Source organism: Plectropomus leopardus, chromosome 10, assembly GCF_026936395.1.
Source record: "Plectropomus leopardus strain MGB_pleo_1.0 chromosome 10, ASM2693639v1, whole genome shotgun sequence".
Classification (NCBI taxonomy): domain Eukaryota; kingdom Metazoa; phylum Chordata; class Actinopteri; order Perciformes; family Serranidae; genus Plectropomus; species Plectropomus leopardus.
The window spans coordinates 23273278-23291825 of record NC_142185.1 but is presented as its reverse complement, the minus strand read 5'-3'; the positions used below and the strand labels follow the sequence as shown (position 1 = coordinate 23291825).

The following is an 18548-nucleotide window of genomic DNA, read 5'->3' as shown; positions in this document are numbered from 1 at the left end:
TTATAATAGGTTGTGCCTTCTGAAAATCCTATAATTAGCAAGGCAGTAAATTTAATGAAGTTTTCAAATACGCTATAAATGGCCCCTCAAATATACTGATAAAGATTATATATATATATATAGCCTATAAAGGTTTTTTATAATGGTTTTTAAAAAAGGTTGTTATTTTTTTTACAATAGGCAACCACATAACACTGTCCCAAATAATGATTAGCAAATGTAGTCATAATTATAAAAAATTATAAAAAAAAAACACAATAATCGCCAATATTATTACTTCCAGCTCTAGTATCATAGTATTTTGCAGTTCTGCGTGTAGTTTGTAGAAATGTGCTAAAACCCTGGACATTTCCTTAAATCCCTACAGACATTCTAAAACCCCAGAAATGTCCTAAAATCCTAGAAATGTCCTAATATCCTAAAACTGTCCTAAAATCTTAGAAACATCCTTAAATCCTAGAAATGATCAAAACGTCTGGAAATGTTCTAAAATAAAAGAAATGTTCCAAAAACCTAGGAACTCCCTAAAATCCTAGAATTATCCTGATATCCTAAAATTATTCATAATGCTAGAAATGTCCTCATATCCTAGAAATGTCCTGAATTCTAGAAAGGTTCTAAAATCCTAGAAATATCAGAAAATCCTAGAAACATGGGGCTGCTTTGACTGGCCCCTGGCCTCCTGTCATTTTGCAAAAGTTGTGTATCCCTGATGTAGTGGATGGCCGTGGACTGTTATTTTGAGAAGAGAATGTGTATGATTCATTGACATCTATTTTTATTCACAATTCCTCAACATGTCAGTATTCCTCATCTTGAACAGAATGCAGGTCACTTGGCAGGGAAGTCTTTCCTCCTGCACCGTGATGCCGGCAGTCTGTCTTTTCTTTGTGCGGTTTATTTATACTCTGTTGTGCTCTATATCAAAGGGAATTTCTCCCAGGCTGCCCTTCAATGGCTCATATGCAGAATAGAGAAGTCTCCAAAACAGGCAGCAGAGCAGAAGTAACACGAGAGACGATGTTTTCCCTTCATATAGCAACACCTCCTCCGGCAAACACACACTTTCCTATTAGGGGGAGAAAAAAACACAGAGAGACAGAGAGGAGATAGTGGGAGTGAGGGAGAAAAATAAAAAAAAAAAAGAGGGGGAGTAATGTCATGTTTTTGTCTGTGTTGCACACTAACTGACACACAGCAAACCTGGGGCAGGGTAGTGTAACAGCATAGAAATACAGGCTGGTTTATGGGACTCTGGGCAACATGGTTGGGGAACTGTGAATGTGGCAGCTCATTTTTTGCCCTGTGCCCCCCCTAGCAGGTTAATCTGGGCCTACATCAAGCCAGTGGTCTACATACTTCCTGTTTTGCTCTTCATGCTGCAGTGGCTCCTTGTTCTTCGCTGTATAAAGCAGGAGAAAATGCATAGTAACATGAAGTGGAGTGGAGTATTTCCTGGAGAGAAAAGGTGAAGACTTGACAATTAAAGGGCAGCAGGGCACTCTTTCTCACACATGAGACACATCACTCAAGATAACTGTGACCTTTGCACATCAAATACTCGCCGTGAGTCAGGGCAATAATATTGAGAAAATAATTAAGTGTGTAAAAATGCTAGTATTGACCTGTTTTCTCTGGTTGTTCTGACAGTGTGGGCATGGTGTTTCATAATATAACGTTATAATACAAACAACAAAATGCAGACCATACAATAAGATGGCATACTTTTAAGACAGTTGAACTGTTGTGATACCGTATGTTCAGCATAATATTGTTTACTGGACAGATGTGTGTGTACATATATTTCTATATTTTTATGGGTACATTTGATATTTTTAGGGATGCTATTGTATACATTTTTAGATAAGCCACATTGCACTACTATACATTATAATGTATATATGTATATATAGTGTGTGCAGTTTTGTGTGGATTGAGCTTTTTGGTACTTTCACAGTATGAAAACTACATAGAAATCTGACTTTTTGCAATATGGAACCTTTAACACTTTGAAATGTGAAACGATATCAATTTTTTGTGTGCTGCTTTCAAATGCATTATAAAAGTAATTAAACCTTTGAACCCTGTTTGCACTGGTGCAATTTCATTTAAAATCGGGGGGGGTGCAATGAGCAACTTGATAAGAAATGTTCCACAAATTAGTAGCTAGGGAAAACTGCCTTGTGAAAAAAAAGCTAAGGAAAAATTATACCAATAATTACCATGATTACATATTTAAAATTACGTTTCAACTTTTATTTAAACACTTTTCCTGGTGATGTTCTTGTTTTTTTAAACTATCCTTTTCAATTTTTTAAAAAATTCATTGTTAGGTAGTCTTCTTGTACTTTATACCAGTTTCTTGGCAATTTTGGATCCATTTCTTTTTTTGTTGCTCTTTCCCTTCTTCCTATTTTCTAGAAATCAAATCAAGCCTTGCTCAGGTTTAAAGGTTAATGAATGTGTGTGACAGTAAAAAGGAGACAGAAGGTAATTATCTGCACCAAAACATCTTATTATAAATATTATAATAAATACAGCACTTGCACAATAGCTAATATGATGCACATTTCAACTGCTCTGTGAAAACCTTTAATTTTTTTCCTGTTTTTTTTAAATGTCAAACTTCGACATTATTGGAATGTAAGGGGTTTTCATCTGACAGCAGAAACATACAAATAATGCCATAAGTAATATTATAAAGTAAACAATACTGTGTGCTGGTGCGCTACAAGACTTTTCATAAATCTAATAAAGGAAGTCCCATGATGCACGGTTCAAGAATACCAACGCTGTTTTCATACAGAATGAAGAAAACATTCCTTCTGAAAGCTACAGTGAAATTATCCCCCATCATAGATGCACATTAGCTTTGTGCAATCTAATTTTCTACAACGTGTCTTGGGACATGAATTCAAGTGGTGGAAATGGATGAACATGTAAAGTGCAGTAACCCTGTGCTCATACAAAGGTGGGTTTGAGGTCTTCTTTGAACACCACAGGGTGTGGGGAGCGGTACAGGCTGGTGTAGCCTTCGTACTCGCTGTCGGAGGAGTCTGAGGAGCTGTCTGAGGAAAGGAGGGAGCCTCGCTGCAGGCACGAGTCACAGTAAGGACGATGGTAGTAACAGTAGTCTGTTGAGCTGCTAGAGTCAGAGTCCCAGTACCCACAGGAGTCTCTAATGTGTCTATGCTCAGTATCACCACCTGCTTCCACATCAGGTGGAGCTGTGTGATGGGCACAGGGCCGGACTGAACATCTGTGGGACCTTGAAACACGCCTACGATGTCTTCTTATCGCTTCATTCCCTTCTGCATCCTCCTCCTCCTCCTCCTCCTCCAGCTCGACGTCATGAGCCTGGAGGAGGGTGCCATCCAAAATGACCCCATCAGGATGCTGGCTTGGATTTTGGTGTTCACAGTTCTCCCTTATTTTCCCACAACCAGCAGCCTCGGACCCTGTGTAAAAGCAGGTACCTCTTCTGGAGGGGTGGAAGGGCGGCCGACGTTTCCTCATGGCGTAGGGGGAGATGCTGGGGTAGCGGAAGAGAACAGGTGGATGAGGGGAGTGTGGTGTCTGCAGGGAGAGAGGGGAAAGTGCAGAGCGCCTTCTGGACATCTGGCCGGGTGATCGAAGTGCGATTTCCATGACTGCATCCACGCTCAGCTCCTGGAGGATCTCCTGCAACTGCTCACTGCTAACAAAACCAGTCGGTCTGGCATTTGGTCCCAGCTGGCCACTCTGAGTGTTGAAAGTTTCAACCTGAGAGGGGTTTATCCCGCTATGGGATTGTATGGAAGTGACAAAATCTACTGTTTCTTCTGCTGTCCTGAGTAAGCCGGGGGACTGGAGGGAGACGGGCTGTTTGAGAGCCTCCCCTGCTCCATTCTCAGCTGTGTCTCTACCTGAAGAGCCAGCAGTAAAGACACGTCTCTTGTTTTCACTGTTATAAATATCGGGAAGAGGAGAGAAAGCAGCAGAGGGAGGCTCAGAGGGCGGGGAGAGATGTGGCTGCGAGAGTTGGGATTTAGTGTCTCTCTGAGGTAGAGAAGAAGAGGAAGATGAGGGGCCTTCAGACTGAAGCTCTGTGGTCTGAGTGGAGGAGGAGTTGAGGTTGGTGTTAGAAGAGTCCATGTCCCGGTCCTCAGATTGCTGGCTGGCTGACATGAGTCGCAGGAGTTTATCCTTGGCGTTGTTCACCTGCTCTTGCAGACTGTCAATGACAGCGTTCTTCTGGAAATTGCAGCAGAAAACAAGTTTAAACACCAATGACACAAAGAGAGAAATAGCATTAAAGAAAGCTGGCACATATCTGTTACCTATAGATGCTTCAAAAAAATGTTAACATATTGTTGAACAGCGATAGTAATTTTTGGCTCTTTTAAAAACAATTTTGTCAGCAAAATTTAAGTAAAATCTGCCTGGCAACATGTTTCTGAGGGATTGTTGCCATCATAAATATAATAAATAACTAGCCTATGTCTGGAAAATGTATTCAGGACTAAATTGATCTGATTGCTAAAAATACTGAATACAGTAGTTACAACATTTAAGAATTAAAACACAATAAAGCCTAAAAGACTTATTTCCATGAGTAATGGGGGGGCACATCCTGAAAGGTATCAGTTCATTTAAGTTGATGCATGTAAATGTATCAAAGCGTTTGAGTTTTGACACTTTTTGCAAAAACTGCAGCCTTTTTCTGTGACACTGTTATAGAACATGTATGTTCTCTTCAATACATTATGAGTTATCATGTTTACAGCAATAAAGTGAACACTTCCACTTTAATTAATTAATTCAGCATCCCACTAGTTTGTAGGCAGGCTGTGTGTCAATGATGCTCTTTATGAATAAACATGCTGTTTAAATGTTTTGACCAAAAAAAAGTACTGCACATCTTCTCTGTAATGTTTTCACATTACAACTGAATGCTCATGACCACACCAAAGTCGGGAGAACGACCATCTGACGAGCACATGATCCACCACTGGCCTCAGCTGGCTGGCATCTCGACTCAAGTCAAATTAAACTGCTTCTTATTTACTCACCGTAGAAAACAGGGTGAGCAGTAGGCTACTGTAACAGCAAGTGGGCAAGTGGGAAAAGTCAGAGATTCATGATCTCTTGGATGTTTGACAGGCTGACCCCATACATACCAAAAAATAAAGAGTTGTTTAAAGAGACTTGTTTCTTATCATATTTCTACTGTGATCCTCCAACTTACAACAAAGACATAAAGTCATAAAATTTGTGTTATATATTTAATGAAAAATGCTCTGTTATTTTTTAACTATGATTTCAGAAATTATAATAGGCCTAAGAACTGTAGGTGTAGCTGAGGTAAGTGTAACCGCCATGACTGACATCAAATCAAATCTGTATCATCACATTATGACAGGCACATAAATAATTCAATTTAATATTATACAAGATTTTCTCATTGAATGGATTTTTTTTAAGTACCTCGTTAAGGAGTTTTTTCATGGAGTTGTTCTCCCCCAGCAGGTAAAACATCTCGTCCTGGCTGTACACCGAGGGCTGGCTCTTACTGGGGCTGCTGAAATACTTTGCCATCTGACTCGGGTTGTTCTGGTCCTCCTCAAACTGCCGCCACTGGGTCAGCTGCATGATGGTGAGATCACACTAATGTTTAGCTATAAATACATACCACACACCATTATTAAGAGACCATTTTATCATGGGACCTTTTGACCAGGTGCATTTGAGCGTATTGCTCAGAGTTCAAATATTTCCTTCCTTTCCGCTGCAGATGCATTCCTATATTGTGACATACACCCACTGCCAGACACTTAGAGAGTCATAAACCTGTTTGCAACATCCTACGTAGTTTTGACTCATTCACACCTTCTGTGTGAGTCACACTCAACTGACAGACATGGCAACCCGACACGCTCATGGAGAGCAGAGGTGTGGGCACCGCAGCTACTCATAGATTTTACTACTTTTGTCAAAACCAAAAAAAAAAAAAGAAGAAGAAAGTCATACATCTGTCATTGATCTGTCTATCTAGAGTTCTGCCTGTCTGATTGACTGTTTTTGATACTGGTTTCCAGACAAAGTATCAAATGATTAGATGACAGTTCTTCCCTAAATAATAAAACATCCTCCCTTGTGGTTTCTGCTTTAGAGAAGCTTAAAAGTGCAAGTGTCATCACCAGAAGCAAGGAGATGTCAGTGGAGTTTTTCCAAGTATAAACAAGAAACCCTGCACTTTCTCCAAAGCTTGCAATTTCAAACTTTTTTGTTGTTTCTGTCATGCATCATGCAAGTCTATCTTAAGCTATTTTTTCTTACCTGAGGCACAAACAGCATGCAGTTGGTAGCCAGTGTGCAGATAAAAATGGCTCCAGCCACAGTGCTGTAGACCAGGTTGGGCCAGGCCTGTAGGAAGATGGACACAGGAACGGCCACAGCCGAGCAGAGGGTGACCAGGGTGACGGCTGTAATGATGGTGGGAGACTGGTTGACTGGTGGGTGGCTGACGTTGCTGGTCAGCCCAGCTAGATAAGTCCCATAGAGGAGAAGACAACCCTAAAGGGTAAACACGGGGACAAAGCAAGCACAAAGGACACAGGAAATGTAAATCAATAAATTATATTACCATAACATTGAAGGGACTCGGTCATTTATCTTGTAATTGCATTTCAATAGAACAGAGAGTACTTACCTTCTGAACAGCAATGATGATAACCCACAGATCAGAGTATGCAGAGGAGCAGGTGTCCAGCTGAGACAAAGAGTAGGAAATGTCTTTGTCCACAACCTAGATTAGGAAAAAGTATGTAAGCTAAAATGTGAATAGTTTTTTTATGTCAAAAACATGTCTCTTATTAATTACAGTGAGGTAGAAGAATGAGGTACTTTTGTTATTTGTACCAAATAAAGCTTAGTTTTAATTTGATACATATCAAACAATTGTAATTTGACATTAGCAAAATATGTGTTGTAATCCTAAAACTCTTCTTTTATCAAACAAAACACACTTAACTTGTCTTATATCTTGCCCTTCAGCCCAACAAAATCACCATTCAGTTCTACCTTGACTGTAGCTCCGACAGACCGTGAACACCTGATGGGGTCCGTGAGGTTCCAGACGGTGAGGACGAACATGTCCACCAATATCAGCAGAGCCACCATGCCCATCAGCTGGATGTCTCGGATGATCTGACACAAAACAAATGTGGTCATTATACAGTATTTTTATACATATCACTCTGGAAAACTCCCGTTAGAAACTGTCAGTAATGCATTTTTTGGAGGTGATATATAAAAGAAAATTATAGAATGAACAAGAGAGCTGGTAAAAAGGGTCAACAATCCTCTAAAATTTGTAATTCCTCAAAAATCACTCTGCATGTGGATTCAATTTTGCATAAAAAACACAGAAAGGGACACAAAATTTGCTTATCTAGAGTAGATGACAGCAGTAAGGATATCACAAAAAGTTAAAAATTGTAAAACAAAATAAAATAAAAGCAATACAATAAAATCTTGATATTGTACCAAAGTTTAGTGATCCATAGTTAGAAACTACAAAAATTTGGGGCTATAAAAGGAAGGGAATGTTTTCGTTTTTTTCTTTTTCATTTTACCATTGCTGCTGAACTGCAAAGGACGCCCCTTTGACCAAAATTAGTCATTAGTACTGATTATTGCTATATATTTACAGATGTTCAGAGAGTTGTTGCATGTTATTTTAAAAGTTACCTGGCAGTAGTGTAGGGTTTTTTTCTTGGTTTATGTATTACCTGTGAACAGTTGGGCACATTTTGCAATAACTTGAATTATAGCTTCAAGAGTAAACGCTGAATTAGGAATCTATGAAAATCAGCAGTAGAAAAGATATGTGATCAGCCCTGCTGCTTTTATCCAGTTCTCAGCCCTCTCAAAATGAGACTGTTCATCATAAAAAAACTAGCTTCTGAGAAACATTTAAAATGTAAATATTGCCTCGGGAGCATGCCTACCACTCTCTTGTCCGGCACTCGCTGGGTGAACACTCTGTACAGTCTCCACGTCTTCCCCAAAATTGGGCCAAACACCAGGGTGCTGCCGACACAAAGAGTCCACATCCGTGCCTGTAGGGAGAGAACTGATTAATTATCCTAAAATGATTTACCCAACAATATTTTGGAGGACTGAGGGAGTCTGGGGGGCTTACCTGCAGCACAGCTGTGAATGCTCCACCTTGTGAGTGTGACTGTTGATCAACGGCAAACAGGAAGCCGCTGCTGTAGGTGAGGACACTTCCAAAGAGGGTCAGGACATTCAGGTTGGGACTGGACATCTTCACTATCCTGATGATACACAACATGTGCAAACATACACACAACTGATTAATTATTTTCTTTTATTGTCATTTAAAAGCTGTTTAGCGATAAAATGAAAACGTTTTGGCCCATCGAACATGTTAAAAAAAGCGACTGAAGTACCAAATACTGCCCACAAGCCAGGTCACAAACTAATTTTACGCCTTAACAATACACTAAACTACATACCTAAAAACATTTGAGACAAGGAAGAGGCAAAGCGGTAACAACATCTTGATTCATATTTGATCAGCGTTGCCTCGTTTGATCAAAGTTCACGAGCAGTGACTGACACAACTGCATCTGAGACTCATCGGCTCTGATTGGTTGTTTTTGGTGCACCATGGTAAACTGTGGTGATTAAAAATAAAAAATAAAAAATAAAAAAAACAGAATGCTTAATCGCTATAATATAAATTACACCAATTAGAAAGAGTAGGAAGAAAAATCTATACAGACTACCTGTCTTAAGTACAACTTCTTTGTATAGAACAGTTTAGTAAAGTTACAGTTTCAGCAAATATTACACAAAGTTACTGTAGTCTACCTGTTGTTTTTGAAGCGCAGGGTGAAGAGGAGGAAGCAGAAAGCCAGCAGGATGCCACAAGACAGCAGCGTCCACACCACAGCACTTAACACTGGAGAGAGAGAGCGCCGTGGGAGCTCCACTGCCACCTGCACACACACATGCAAACCCCTTAAAATCGTCTAAAATATTACAGGTGTAGCTCATATACATGTGCATTGATTTAATGTTTGTTTTGTAAATGATCAAACACTGAAGCAACAAAAAAGAATTCAGATGAGTAAACAAACTTTATTAAGGCAAACAGAGCAGCAAACATCATACTAGACATGTGCTAACTTTCTTAAAAAAAAAAGAAATGATAAAATATGGTAGAAAGCATTCAAGCAACGGAAAGACATGAAGTGTCATGTTTTAGACGATGACAGGTGAGATGATCAGAGGAGCAGAGTTGACCCCTCCATGATTGCGTCTGGGGTTAAAGTAGGGAAACACTCTTTCATTGAATGAGTATCCGGTGAATGAGTAGATATGAGAAGCAGAGTCCGCGTCATAAAACGAAACCTGCCCGCAATCCATATCCACATACACCCCGACTCTCTGGGGCTTCCCGACCAGCGGTACACGGATAGGCGTGCTGCTGAGGGCCCAGTAGCTGTTGTCCCTTCTCATCCCCAGAGCCCAGTAGCCCGTTTCTGGGTTTAGCATATTTCCTCCTTTTCTGTTGGCAGATTGTAGCCCAACTCCAATATCCCACTCTGTCTTCCCTTTCACCTGAACCTCATAGTACAACCGACCAGAGGAGAAACCCTCCTTTCCCAAGACGCTGACACAAGGGTAGAACCGCTCCGGGTTGTCCAGGAGGCTCAGCGCTATATCACCATGATGGACCTGCTTCCTGTTTTCAGACAGCACCAGTTTAGGATGAGCTGTATCGGGGTCCAGAGTCACATCCACAGCCCATTGCTGAGCCCTCTGAAATTCGGTCTCGCACAGCCTCTTCACTTCAGCTTTTACAGTCTCCTCCAGCTGACCTGCCACTCTCCTAACTGCTCTCCTCACTGTGCCCACATATACCGCACTCTCCACACAGGTGTCGGACCAGACTTTAGTGGCTGGCGGTGTGGAGAAAGCTGGAAAGCTCTTGATGAGGTAGAGGTTGTCTTCAGTGCGTGAGAGCTGCCCCAGCTCAGTGTTTCTCCGCCTCAGTTCCTCGATCTCCTGCTCCAGCTCCATGATGAGTCCTCTGGCCCTGCCCTCCACTTGCCTCTGCTTTGCACCAATCACCTCCACCAGCTCAGCTTGGCCTCTCTGGATAGAGTGGAGCAGATTGTTGAAAACTTGCAAACTCTCCTCAATCTCTCGTTCCATGTTTCCTCTGCTGAGTTGAACGGCCTGATTGATTTCACTGATTTTCTCAAGTCGGCCATGAATCATTTCTTCCATCTCTGCACTTATCCTTCCAATCTGAGCTCTCCTGTCTCTGCTCTCGTCCTCTATTGGTACCGTGTGATGAGCATTGTGGTCTTTCTTCATGCAGATCTTGCACACATAAGCCTGATCAGTGTAACAAAAGAGGTCCAGGAGTTTCTCATGCTTCTTACACACTCTGTCTTGCATGTTGATCATGGGGTCAATCAGGTGGTGTTTCTTGAAGGTGCCTAACACGTGATGGGGCTCCAGATGAGTCTCACAGAAGGAAGCCAGACAGTCCAGGCATGATTTAAGAGCCTTGACTCCTTTTCCAACACACACATCACATGAAACTTCTCCTTTATGACCTGAATATTCACCCATAGTGCTGGCTGTATTTTCATCTTTTTTTTCCGATGACTTTTTAAACTGAGAAGCCACCTCAGATATAAAGGTGTTAACTTTGAGCTCAGGCCTCCTGTAAAACTTCTGCTTACACATGGGGCACTGTGACACATTCGCACACTGCCAGTATCCTAGTATACAGTCCCTGCAGAAGTTGTGCCCGCAAGGAGTGGAAACTGGTTGGTTGAATAAGTCCAGACAGATGGGGCAGAGAAGCTGCTCCTCAGTCAGCACACTGCCAGCAGTAGCCATATCTGGGAACACATCCAGAGAAAGAAGCAGGTGGGAATTTATGGAAGAAGTTGGCTCTGGTCCTGATATTTATGTCTTTACACTACACTATTAGGTTAAGAAACAGTTGTGCCTGGTGAGCAGTCTACATCCAGGAATAGCAACAAATGCACGGTGTTACATTTCAATGGATATCTCATTTTAGCCCAACAGTTTTTATGTTGACTGAGTTCAACATACAATAATAAAACAGAATTGTGAAGACGTTCAGATAAAACAACATGAAAATACTGCCTTGTCCTATAAACCATTAATTACAATAGTAAAGCAAAAACAGTGCAGCTCAGTGTTCCCTTCCCCGTAGGTAGAGATGATATCCTCACTTTGACACTAACAAATGCATAAATTAACATGATAAAGCATGAAAGAAATCAAAGAGATAACTTACCTTGCTTTTATGTGGTATAGACCAGAGAGGGAAGAAGTCTAAAGGAGAGTGTTTGTGTTCCCTGACACTGTGGCTCTACTACTTTAGTTTCTATTTGGAAAGTCACATTAGACTGTCTTGTGCCCGCCTCATGTTGCTGAGCTCCGCTCACTCTGCTCTTAAAGGCACCCACGACTGAGACCATACTAAACAAAGTTTCACCAGTCCAACAGCTTTACATTTCAAGATCTATCTTCTCAAGTTGTAAATAATATTTCTAGTATGTTTACATTTGATGTTTTGGATGGACATTTCCTGTGAGTAAGACATAAATTCCCCAGATTTTCCTCTCTTAAACTTTATCAACAGCAGTAGATGTGTTGACAAAATGCAACTGAATTCATTTCAAAATGCAGATTGTATATATGGGATTTAGATTTGTGCCATTAGTGTGGTCGGTTTGTTACAAGCACTGTCAAAATAATAGACTACATATTAAAGTTAAGCATATATATATGTAGATTATATAGACTAGGTCTTCAACAGGAGCCCTGCAAACCCTAAGGGGTTCTCAGGGAGACCACCAAATTAAGGTTTTCATTTGTTCATTTGTTTGTTTGGGGGTTTCTGTTTGTTTGTTAGAAAATTTAAAATACCAATCCAACAATTTAGCAGATAAAGCAGCCTATTCATAAAAAACAAACAAACACACAAAAAAAACAACACACATCTAATTTACAGCACACAATATTGGTAATAGGCTAACTGTTACCCATCAGTCCTTGTGCAATCATGTGAACTAGTAAGTGCTAAATCACTAAGCGACACCTATCCATAACATAAGCTAACAGGTATGTGCTATTGAAACATGCAAGCCTTTTAGGTATATTATTATTTTAAGTGTATGCACATTCTTGTGGGCCACAATAGATCGTGTTGTAACTTTTCTAGCAGGCAACTCTGACACACCTACCACCTAAAAACCACCGGCGAAAATGCAGAGAGAAAGGCTAACACACCGAGCCATAGCCTAATATAGCTGCTGATGACTAAACAGTTCCAGACAAGCACAAACAAGAGAGGACCGGAAAATATTCTGAGAATAATCCTAATGCAACTCATTTTTTTTTTTTTTACAGTATATGTGGTAGGGAGTCCCTGCCACCTTTCTCTTTCAGCCAAAAGGTTCTTGGCCTGAAAAACATACAAGCATAAACCTTGCTATATAGGGTGTGTTTTACCCTTTAACCTTTTGGAGCGCCAAAAATATTCTGCTGGTCATCCTTGCTGGATTTCATAAAGCCATGTCTGCCAACACGTGTGTCTGTGTATATGAATATATATATATATATATATATATGTGTGTGTGTGTGTGTGTGTGTGCGTGCGTGTGCGCGCAAGCATGAGTCCATGTATGTCAGATTACATGCCATTTGCATGCTTAAGATACATGCATGTGTACTGTATTTCTGTGCCTGCTATTGTGGGACATGTGTGTGATTACCGTGCTGAGGCTGCATAGTCTCTGCAGAATGTCAAGGCCCTCCTGCCTGTTGACTCCTGAGTGGATGAAGCAGAGCGGCAAATCACACTGAGAGCTGCAGTTCAGCTCAGGCTCCATGACTGACCCCTGTCTGTCCACTTTCACACACACAGCCTGAGGAACAAATAGAAGATATGCAGAATATGATGAAATATGATTTTCTCTGATTTTGACTTAAAGAAATTACCCAAAAATGAGCGAGAAATTAGAGAAAAATACAAGAAAATGACCTGAAAACTAGTTTAAAACAAACAAAAAAAACAAGGACATGACCAGGAAAAAGTGCTTAAAAATCATAATAATTCTGTAACATAATTTGAAATTAGTAATTATGATAAATGTAATTTTTATCAAGCTTTTTTCTTTGAATCTAGACATTTTTCACTAGCTTTTTGAAAATAATTTTCTAAATTGATTAACTTCTTGCAATTTGTGCAACAAGTTCCTCATTGCCTTTTTCTTGTGTTTTTAAAAGAAATAGCCCCAATTTGCTCAGGGTTCAAATGTTAAAATACTTGTGAAAGGTGTCTGACAGCAGCACAAGAAAAGTAACATCACTCCAGGTTTTAAGGGGTTAAATAAATGAATCTTGGCAACACTGACCTACAACCATTCAGAGGGCAAACACATCCATTCTTTTGTCATGAGATTTACAACACCATTTTAAAATGAGAGCACTCACTGAGCTCCAAAACAAAAGGCATTACGGACCAGGGAAACACCTTATGTGAAGTCCTGCATCTATTTCCAGGTCTCACAAAATAGTTGTAAGACTTGTAGCCACCACAGCGTGGTGCTGTGACAGGCTGAGAGGAGGAATGATGGGAGCATGGATGTGATTTTGCACACCAGCGAAAAAGCTTTAGATCACCACAAATAAACCCACAGATGCAAATTTTAAGGTGAAAATAAGGTTAGAACAAAAATGCCTTAATGAAATGTCCATTATTTACCACCACAGAACAAACTGAGAAGCCAGGACCTGGCCTGTGTGACAGGAAGCCTGTGTGTTTCTGCTTATCCTCAGTTTCCATTAGCATTACACCATTACTGAGGTGAACCAGTCAACACAGCAACACACTCTGCTGCAACACACATCTGTGCAGAACCCCGAAAGGCAGGGTGAAACTAAATAAAATGTAACAATCGCAATATTCCAAAGCTATCATTTGCAGTTTCAGTGAAGGCCACATAATGTGCAATCAGCAGGTTATATGAGGCATCTGAGCCTGAAGAGGTAAACTGCGGAGAGAATCACCAAACAACTGTTTGTCACTCTTGCCACAGGCATTTTTATGAGGCTTCCCGCGCTGTACTGACATGCTGTGGATTTAATTATGCGGCATGGTATCACCAGATACTCTGAGCTGTAACTAGAGAGTCTGATTGCTGGAAAACGCTGCAGTGACTCAGCCACATGTTGTCGAGACCATGTTAGACCACTTGTATCGATAGCAATTGGCAGACAGGTGAGTGTTTACATGAGTACCTTGTTATTAGTCAACACACGTCTCATCATTGTCTGTAGAATGACTAAGACCAAAAGTGCTCTGGGAAATTTGGATTGTGGGATTCAATGGAAACAGAGCAGTGCGGGAAATCTGTATTTACTAGGTTAACCGGATTTGATTATCTGATGGAAACAGTAATCCCATCAAAATTAGATGAAGATATTCGTTTTGGAAGATTTTCTAGGTGTAAGTTATTAAATTAGGGGTTGACCAATATTGGTTTTTCAAGGCCGATACCAATACCAATTATTAGTAGTTAATGAAACTGATAACCAGTATTTGGAACCGATATGCATTTACAATAAAAATGAAAATCTTTTTGTCAACGATTAGAATTTGGAATATAAAACTCCAACATAAAACTTTGTTTAAATGACTTTGTCAAATACAACTTTTTTTATTAAGTGAAAATTTAAATATAAACATAAATGAATAAAAATAGCTCATTTAAATCTTTTTAATAAATTCATTTAATTGGCAATCATTGAAATAAAAGGCTGATACAGATTATTGTCTAAATGCCAAATATCGGCCAGGCCACATTTTTTTTGCCTTAACCTATCATTAAAAAGTAAATGCTAATGCACAATGTAATGGCTATAGTATAAAGTACCATCACTGTTTAGATTGGTTCCTGAGCTTTCACTATGCAATTCTGTTTGCCATCGGGCACAATCTCACGGTAAAATGAGGCCTCGATTTACAGCACAAATGAATTGTTTCAACCATTGCACAACCAAAATAGAAGGATAGCACTTTTGTTTTCTCCAATAGCTCCACATTTAACAAAGAGTATGAATCTAAGGACCCTGATACAACAAGCAGACAGACAGCTGTCAGTCAGTGTTGGACCGTTGGAGAGCAACTGTCACCTTAGTTTTTTGTGGTTTGACCTACACTGTTGGCACTAATCAGCCCTTGACGGATTCTTTTCCCCAGCCAATTCAGCATGCAGAATCAGTGTCAGACCCAGCTGAGGTCGTCAGTGAGAGAAATCACTGTGACTATCTGTTTGCTTTCCGCACTGTAGTTTCTCTTCTTATGCACTGATCTGAACTGTCAAAGTCAAGGGGGCGTCAGATCAAAATAAACTTGTTATATTAGGTAAGGTAAATAGCTTTTGTGCATTGTCTGCATCGTGTTGTGTTGTTAATGTACTAACTGGCTAACTAGTGTCTTTTTTTAATGACAATTATAGGCTACCAACACCTGCAGGTATGGAGAATAATTTCCTCTTATGCAGGCACAGAACATACATGCTAGTTGGTGGTTGGCTGTAGTCTTTGCAGTATGTTCAAGCGCAAAATTTTTGCCAGAGACACAGGTGAGGTAAGGTGATGTAACGGTCGCCTTTATCGCCACTAGTTCTTTGACGTCGGTTTTATGTGTCTGGGCCTTAAGGTCTTTGCAGTTACTATCTCAGGTAGTGGAGGTGGCGGATGATGGAACAACAGAAGAAAGTATGAAAAACAAAATGCAAAATCTGTTGTTGGTAGTTTTCGCTGCTTAATCCGTACCGTACTGAATTTGTGTTATGCATGTTTGAAGGTGGTGGACTTTATTGACCTCCAGTGGTTGGGATCAGAGGATAGGAGCTGAACAACCAGGTTTGTGGTATGTCCGGTGGTGACAGCAGTTGCTAGGCTCTCTGAAAAGCATAAAACTATCCGGTTGTCTTTGTTACAGCAGCACCAACATTAATACAACTTGGAAATGCAGGTGGGTGGAGTTGTAGACTTCTCACCCTCTACTTTAAATCAAGCCAACAGTGACCCATTTCTTGAAATTAATAGAGTCAACAGAACAATGAAGCCCACTGGGCAGCATATCTGGGAAATGTCTGGAGTTCCTGTTCATGTCCTGTCGTCACTTTCCAAGTATAGATCACAGTTCTGCTGTTTCCCGCAGGAAAAGCCGGCAGAGAGAGGCATTTCCTCCTTTTTTTTTTTCCAAAATCCTGCCTCCATTGCTTTCAGTTTGGAAGAAAAACCCGCCACCCTGCAGAGGTCAACAAAGGTCGGCCAACATCCAGCCGTGGGGGTCACCGTGTAAGCAGCGAGAACAGGGCCATTCCCCTGGCTGAGTTAGGTTTTATGGACATGTTTTGACAGTTCAGAATAGTCATGAGGAGTGTCTTTTGAAGTCTTGAAGGCTGAACCGCAAGTAATACCTGAGCTACCTGTGGCCTTAGTCTCGCTTAATGCACGGAGCCCAAGCTGCGTGCAGTTTGGCTTTCTCTTGTTCTCTTGCCCTTGGGTCTCTCTTTTAGTTATTTTTTCTTTAATTTATGCAAATATTTAAAATAATTCACCCCTCTCTGACAAACCTCTGGGCTCAGAGATACAAAATCAAGTTATGAATGGCCTTTATGCTTAAACTTTTAGTAATGAAATGGAGTAAAGCCTATTCATCATCCTGTCAGTCTCTCTGTTTCTCTTTTAAGATTAGAGTGGTGTAACCACAGGCGCTGCCAGATGTAAAGCCCAGTTCAGGGGCCAATATTGAAACATTCCTCCTTAGTCAGTAATCCGTTTATAAGTTTATTCTTTAAGCTGAGTTAGAATGCAATTACTGGCACTGAAGTCCCGTCATTTTGGGCACTCAGGGTGCGTTTTACAGCCTGGTTCGACATTAGTCAGTCAAATTTGTCAAAATTTAATCAGATGTCATTTATGACCTCAACTGGGGAGTCTGAGACCAAGGAAAACTGATTCAATGCGTCAGTGCAGCTGTAATTTTGGGTGTGCATCAAACATTATAGCTCACTAAATGGAAGGAACACTTTATATGGAAAATACGAATAATTCCAGTTATCATAAAGAAAAAATCGCGATGTCATATTGTAGAACTTACAATGCTACGTATAATTATGCAACACATGTGATCTCCATTAACAGCTGATTAATTAACTGTTTATCTAAGCGATCCTGTTTGGTCAAAGATGCGTAAAAACATGTGCTCACGCACGGCAGCATCGCGGCAGCTGCTCGGTGAAATATCAAACTTGTCGATCAAACAGTTTAAGGGGAAATCAAGATGTAGAGTGGTGATGGAAGACAGAAAAACAAGCACAAAAGAAACGTTTAAAAGAGCAAACCTCGGTCTCCAAAGCGCGCGGTGAATCCCATCGTCTCGCCCTGCTCCAGACTCCATCGCGCAAGAAAAATTGGAAATAAATGACTGAGTAATGTACTATCTAACATAGCTAAAACGATCCCATATCTGCAGATTTGTAATGAATCCGACGACTTAATCAGTGCGTCAAACTGTCAGTCCACATTTCGGGACGATCCTGTCACTCAGGAAAAGTTCACCAGACTGCCAGAGTTTTCATTTGAGCGGTGAGGGAGGGAGGTGTGTGTGTCAGGGACAGGAGGTGTGTTTGTGCTCTCTCTCTCTCTCTCTCTCTCTCTCTCTCTCTCTCTCTCTCTCTCTCTCTCTCTGTCTCTTTCTCTCGTAGGCTTTTCAGCTTCAGCTGCCCACCAAAATGGGTTTCAGAGTGTGATGTGACCCATGCGGTGCAGGAGGGTTGTGACAGTGTGAGCATGTTGCAGGAGCCCCCGGGGGACTGGGTGGCATATGGGACAGGGCTGTGTCCACAGTGCAAATAAATATGCTGAATAACAGCACTTGTTTTAATGGAAAGAGAAACACATATCATCTCTGTTTTGTTTTGCAAAAGCCTCCATTAGGGATTGGCAAAATAGCTGGTTGGCTGGTAAATCACATCTAAAGACAAAAAAAGGGAGCTTCTGTCTGAGTGCAGTGAGCTAGCAGAAATATTTCTGCATTTGTTCCGCCAGCTATAAGAGGCAAAAAGCTGTTATTAAGACGTCACAGAGATTTATAGTGAGTCTACACACAGGGTCATTCCTGATGAGGGAGTGTCACCACCACTGACAGCTTTAAGTGGGGAACAGAGACACAAAGACAGACTATCAAAGAAGAGGAGAGTATGTGGATATTCATTCATCCAGTCATCAACTCATTCAGTCAAACACAGTGTCTTTCTCCTCGGTGGACTTTACTTCAGTTCATACTGTGCTAAAAAAAAAGCTTTCTTTTAAATGTTAGGTTTTGAAAAAACTTCCCTGGGCTTAAGCCAAAAATCCTTTAGGCATTTAAACACTAAATCTTACTGTCAGAAACAAGAAAGGTT

General features: G+C 40.7%; 2 protein-coding genes across 3 annotated transcripts; both read right to left on the bottom strand.

Annotated features, from left to right (window-relative positions):
* Positions 1 to 2124: 2124 nt before the first annotated feature.
* On the bottom strand, positions 2125 to 17750 carry gpr156 (G protein-coupled receptor 156). 2 transcript variants are annotated; one of them, XM_042495032.2, is made up of 10 exons: positions 17487 to 17750; positions 12840 to 12992; positions 8881 to 9008; positions 8186 to 8321; positions 7992 to 8102; positions 7063 to 7188; positions 6692 to 6787; positions 6319 to 6555; positions 5467 to 5625; positions 2125 to 4233 (listed from the first exon to the last, which is right to left on the bottom strand). In XM_042495032.2, exons 2-10 carry the CDS (start codon positions 12954 to 12956, stop codon positions 2962 to 2964), a joined length of 2382 nt encoding a protein of 793 aa, XP_042350966.2. In that variant the 5' UTR covers positions 12957 to 12992; positions 17487 to 17750; the 3' UTR covers positions 2125 to 2961. The 2 variants fall into 2 exon arrangements, with proteins under 2 accessions (XP_042350966.2, XP_087939451.1); XM_088083325.1 differs by lacking the exons at positions 12840 to 12992; positions 17487 to 17750 and adding an exon at positions 11357 to 11447.
* Positions 9131 to 11469, bottom strand: LOC121949366 (E3 ubiquitin-protein ligase TRIM39-like). Its single transcript, XM_042495033.2, has 2 exons — positions 11357 to 11469; positions 9131 to 10931 (listed from the first exon to the last, which is right to left on the bottom strand). The coding sequence occupies exon 2, from the start codon at positions 10927 to 10929 to the stop codon at positions 9274 to 9276; it is 1656 nt and encodes a 551-aa protein (XP_042350967.2). The 5' UTR covers positions 10930 to 10931; positions 11357 to 11469; the 3' UTR covers positions 9131 to 9273.
* Positions 17751 to 18548: the final 798 nt, after the last annotated feature.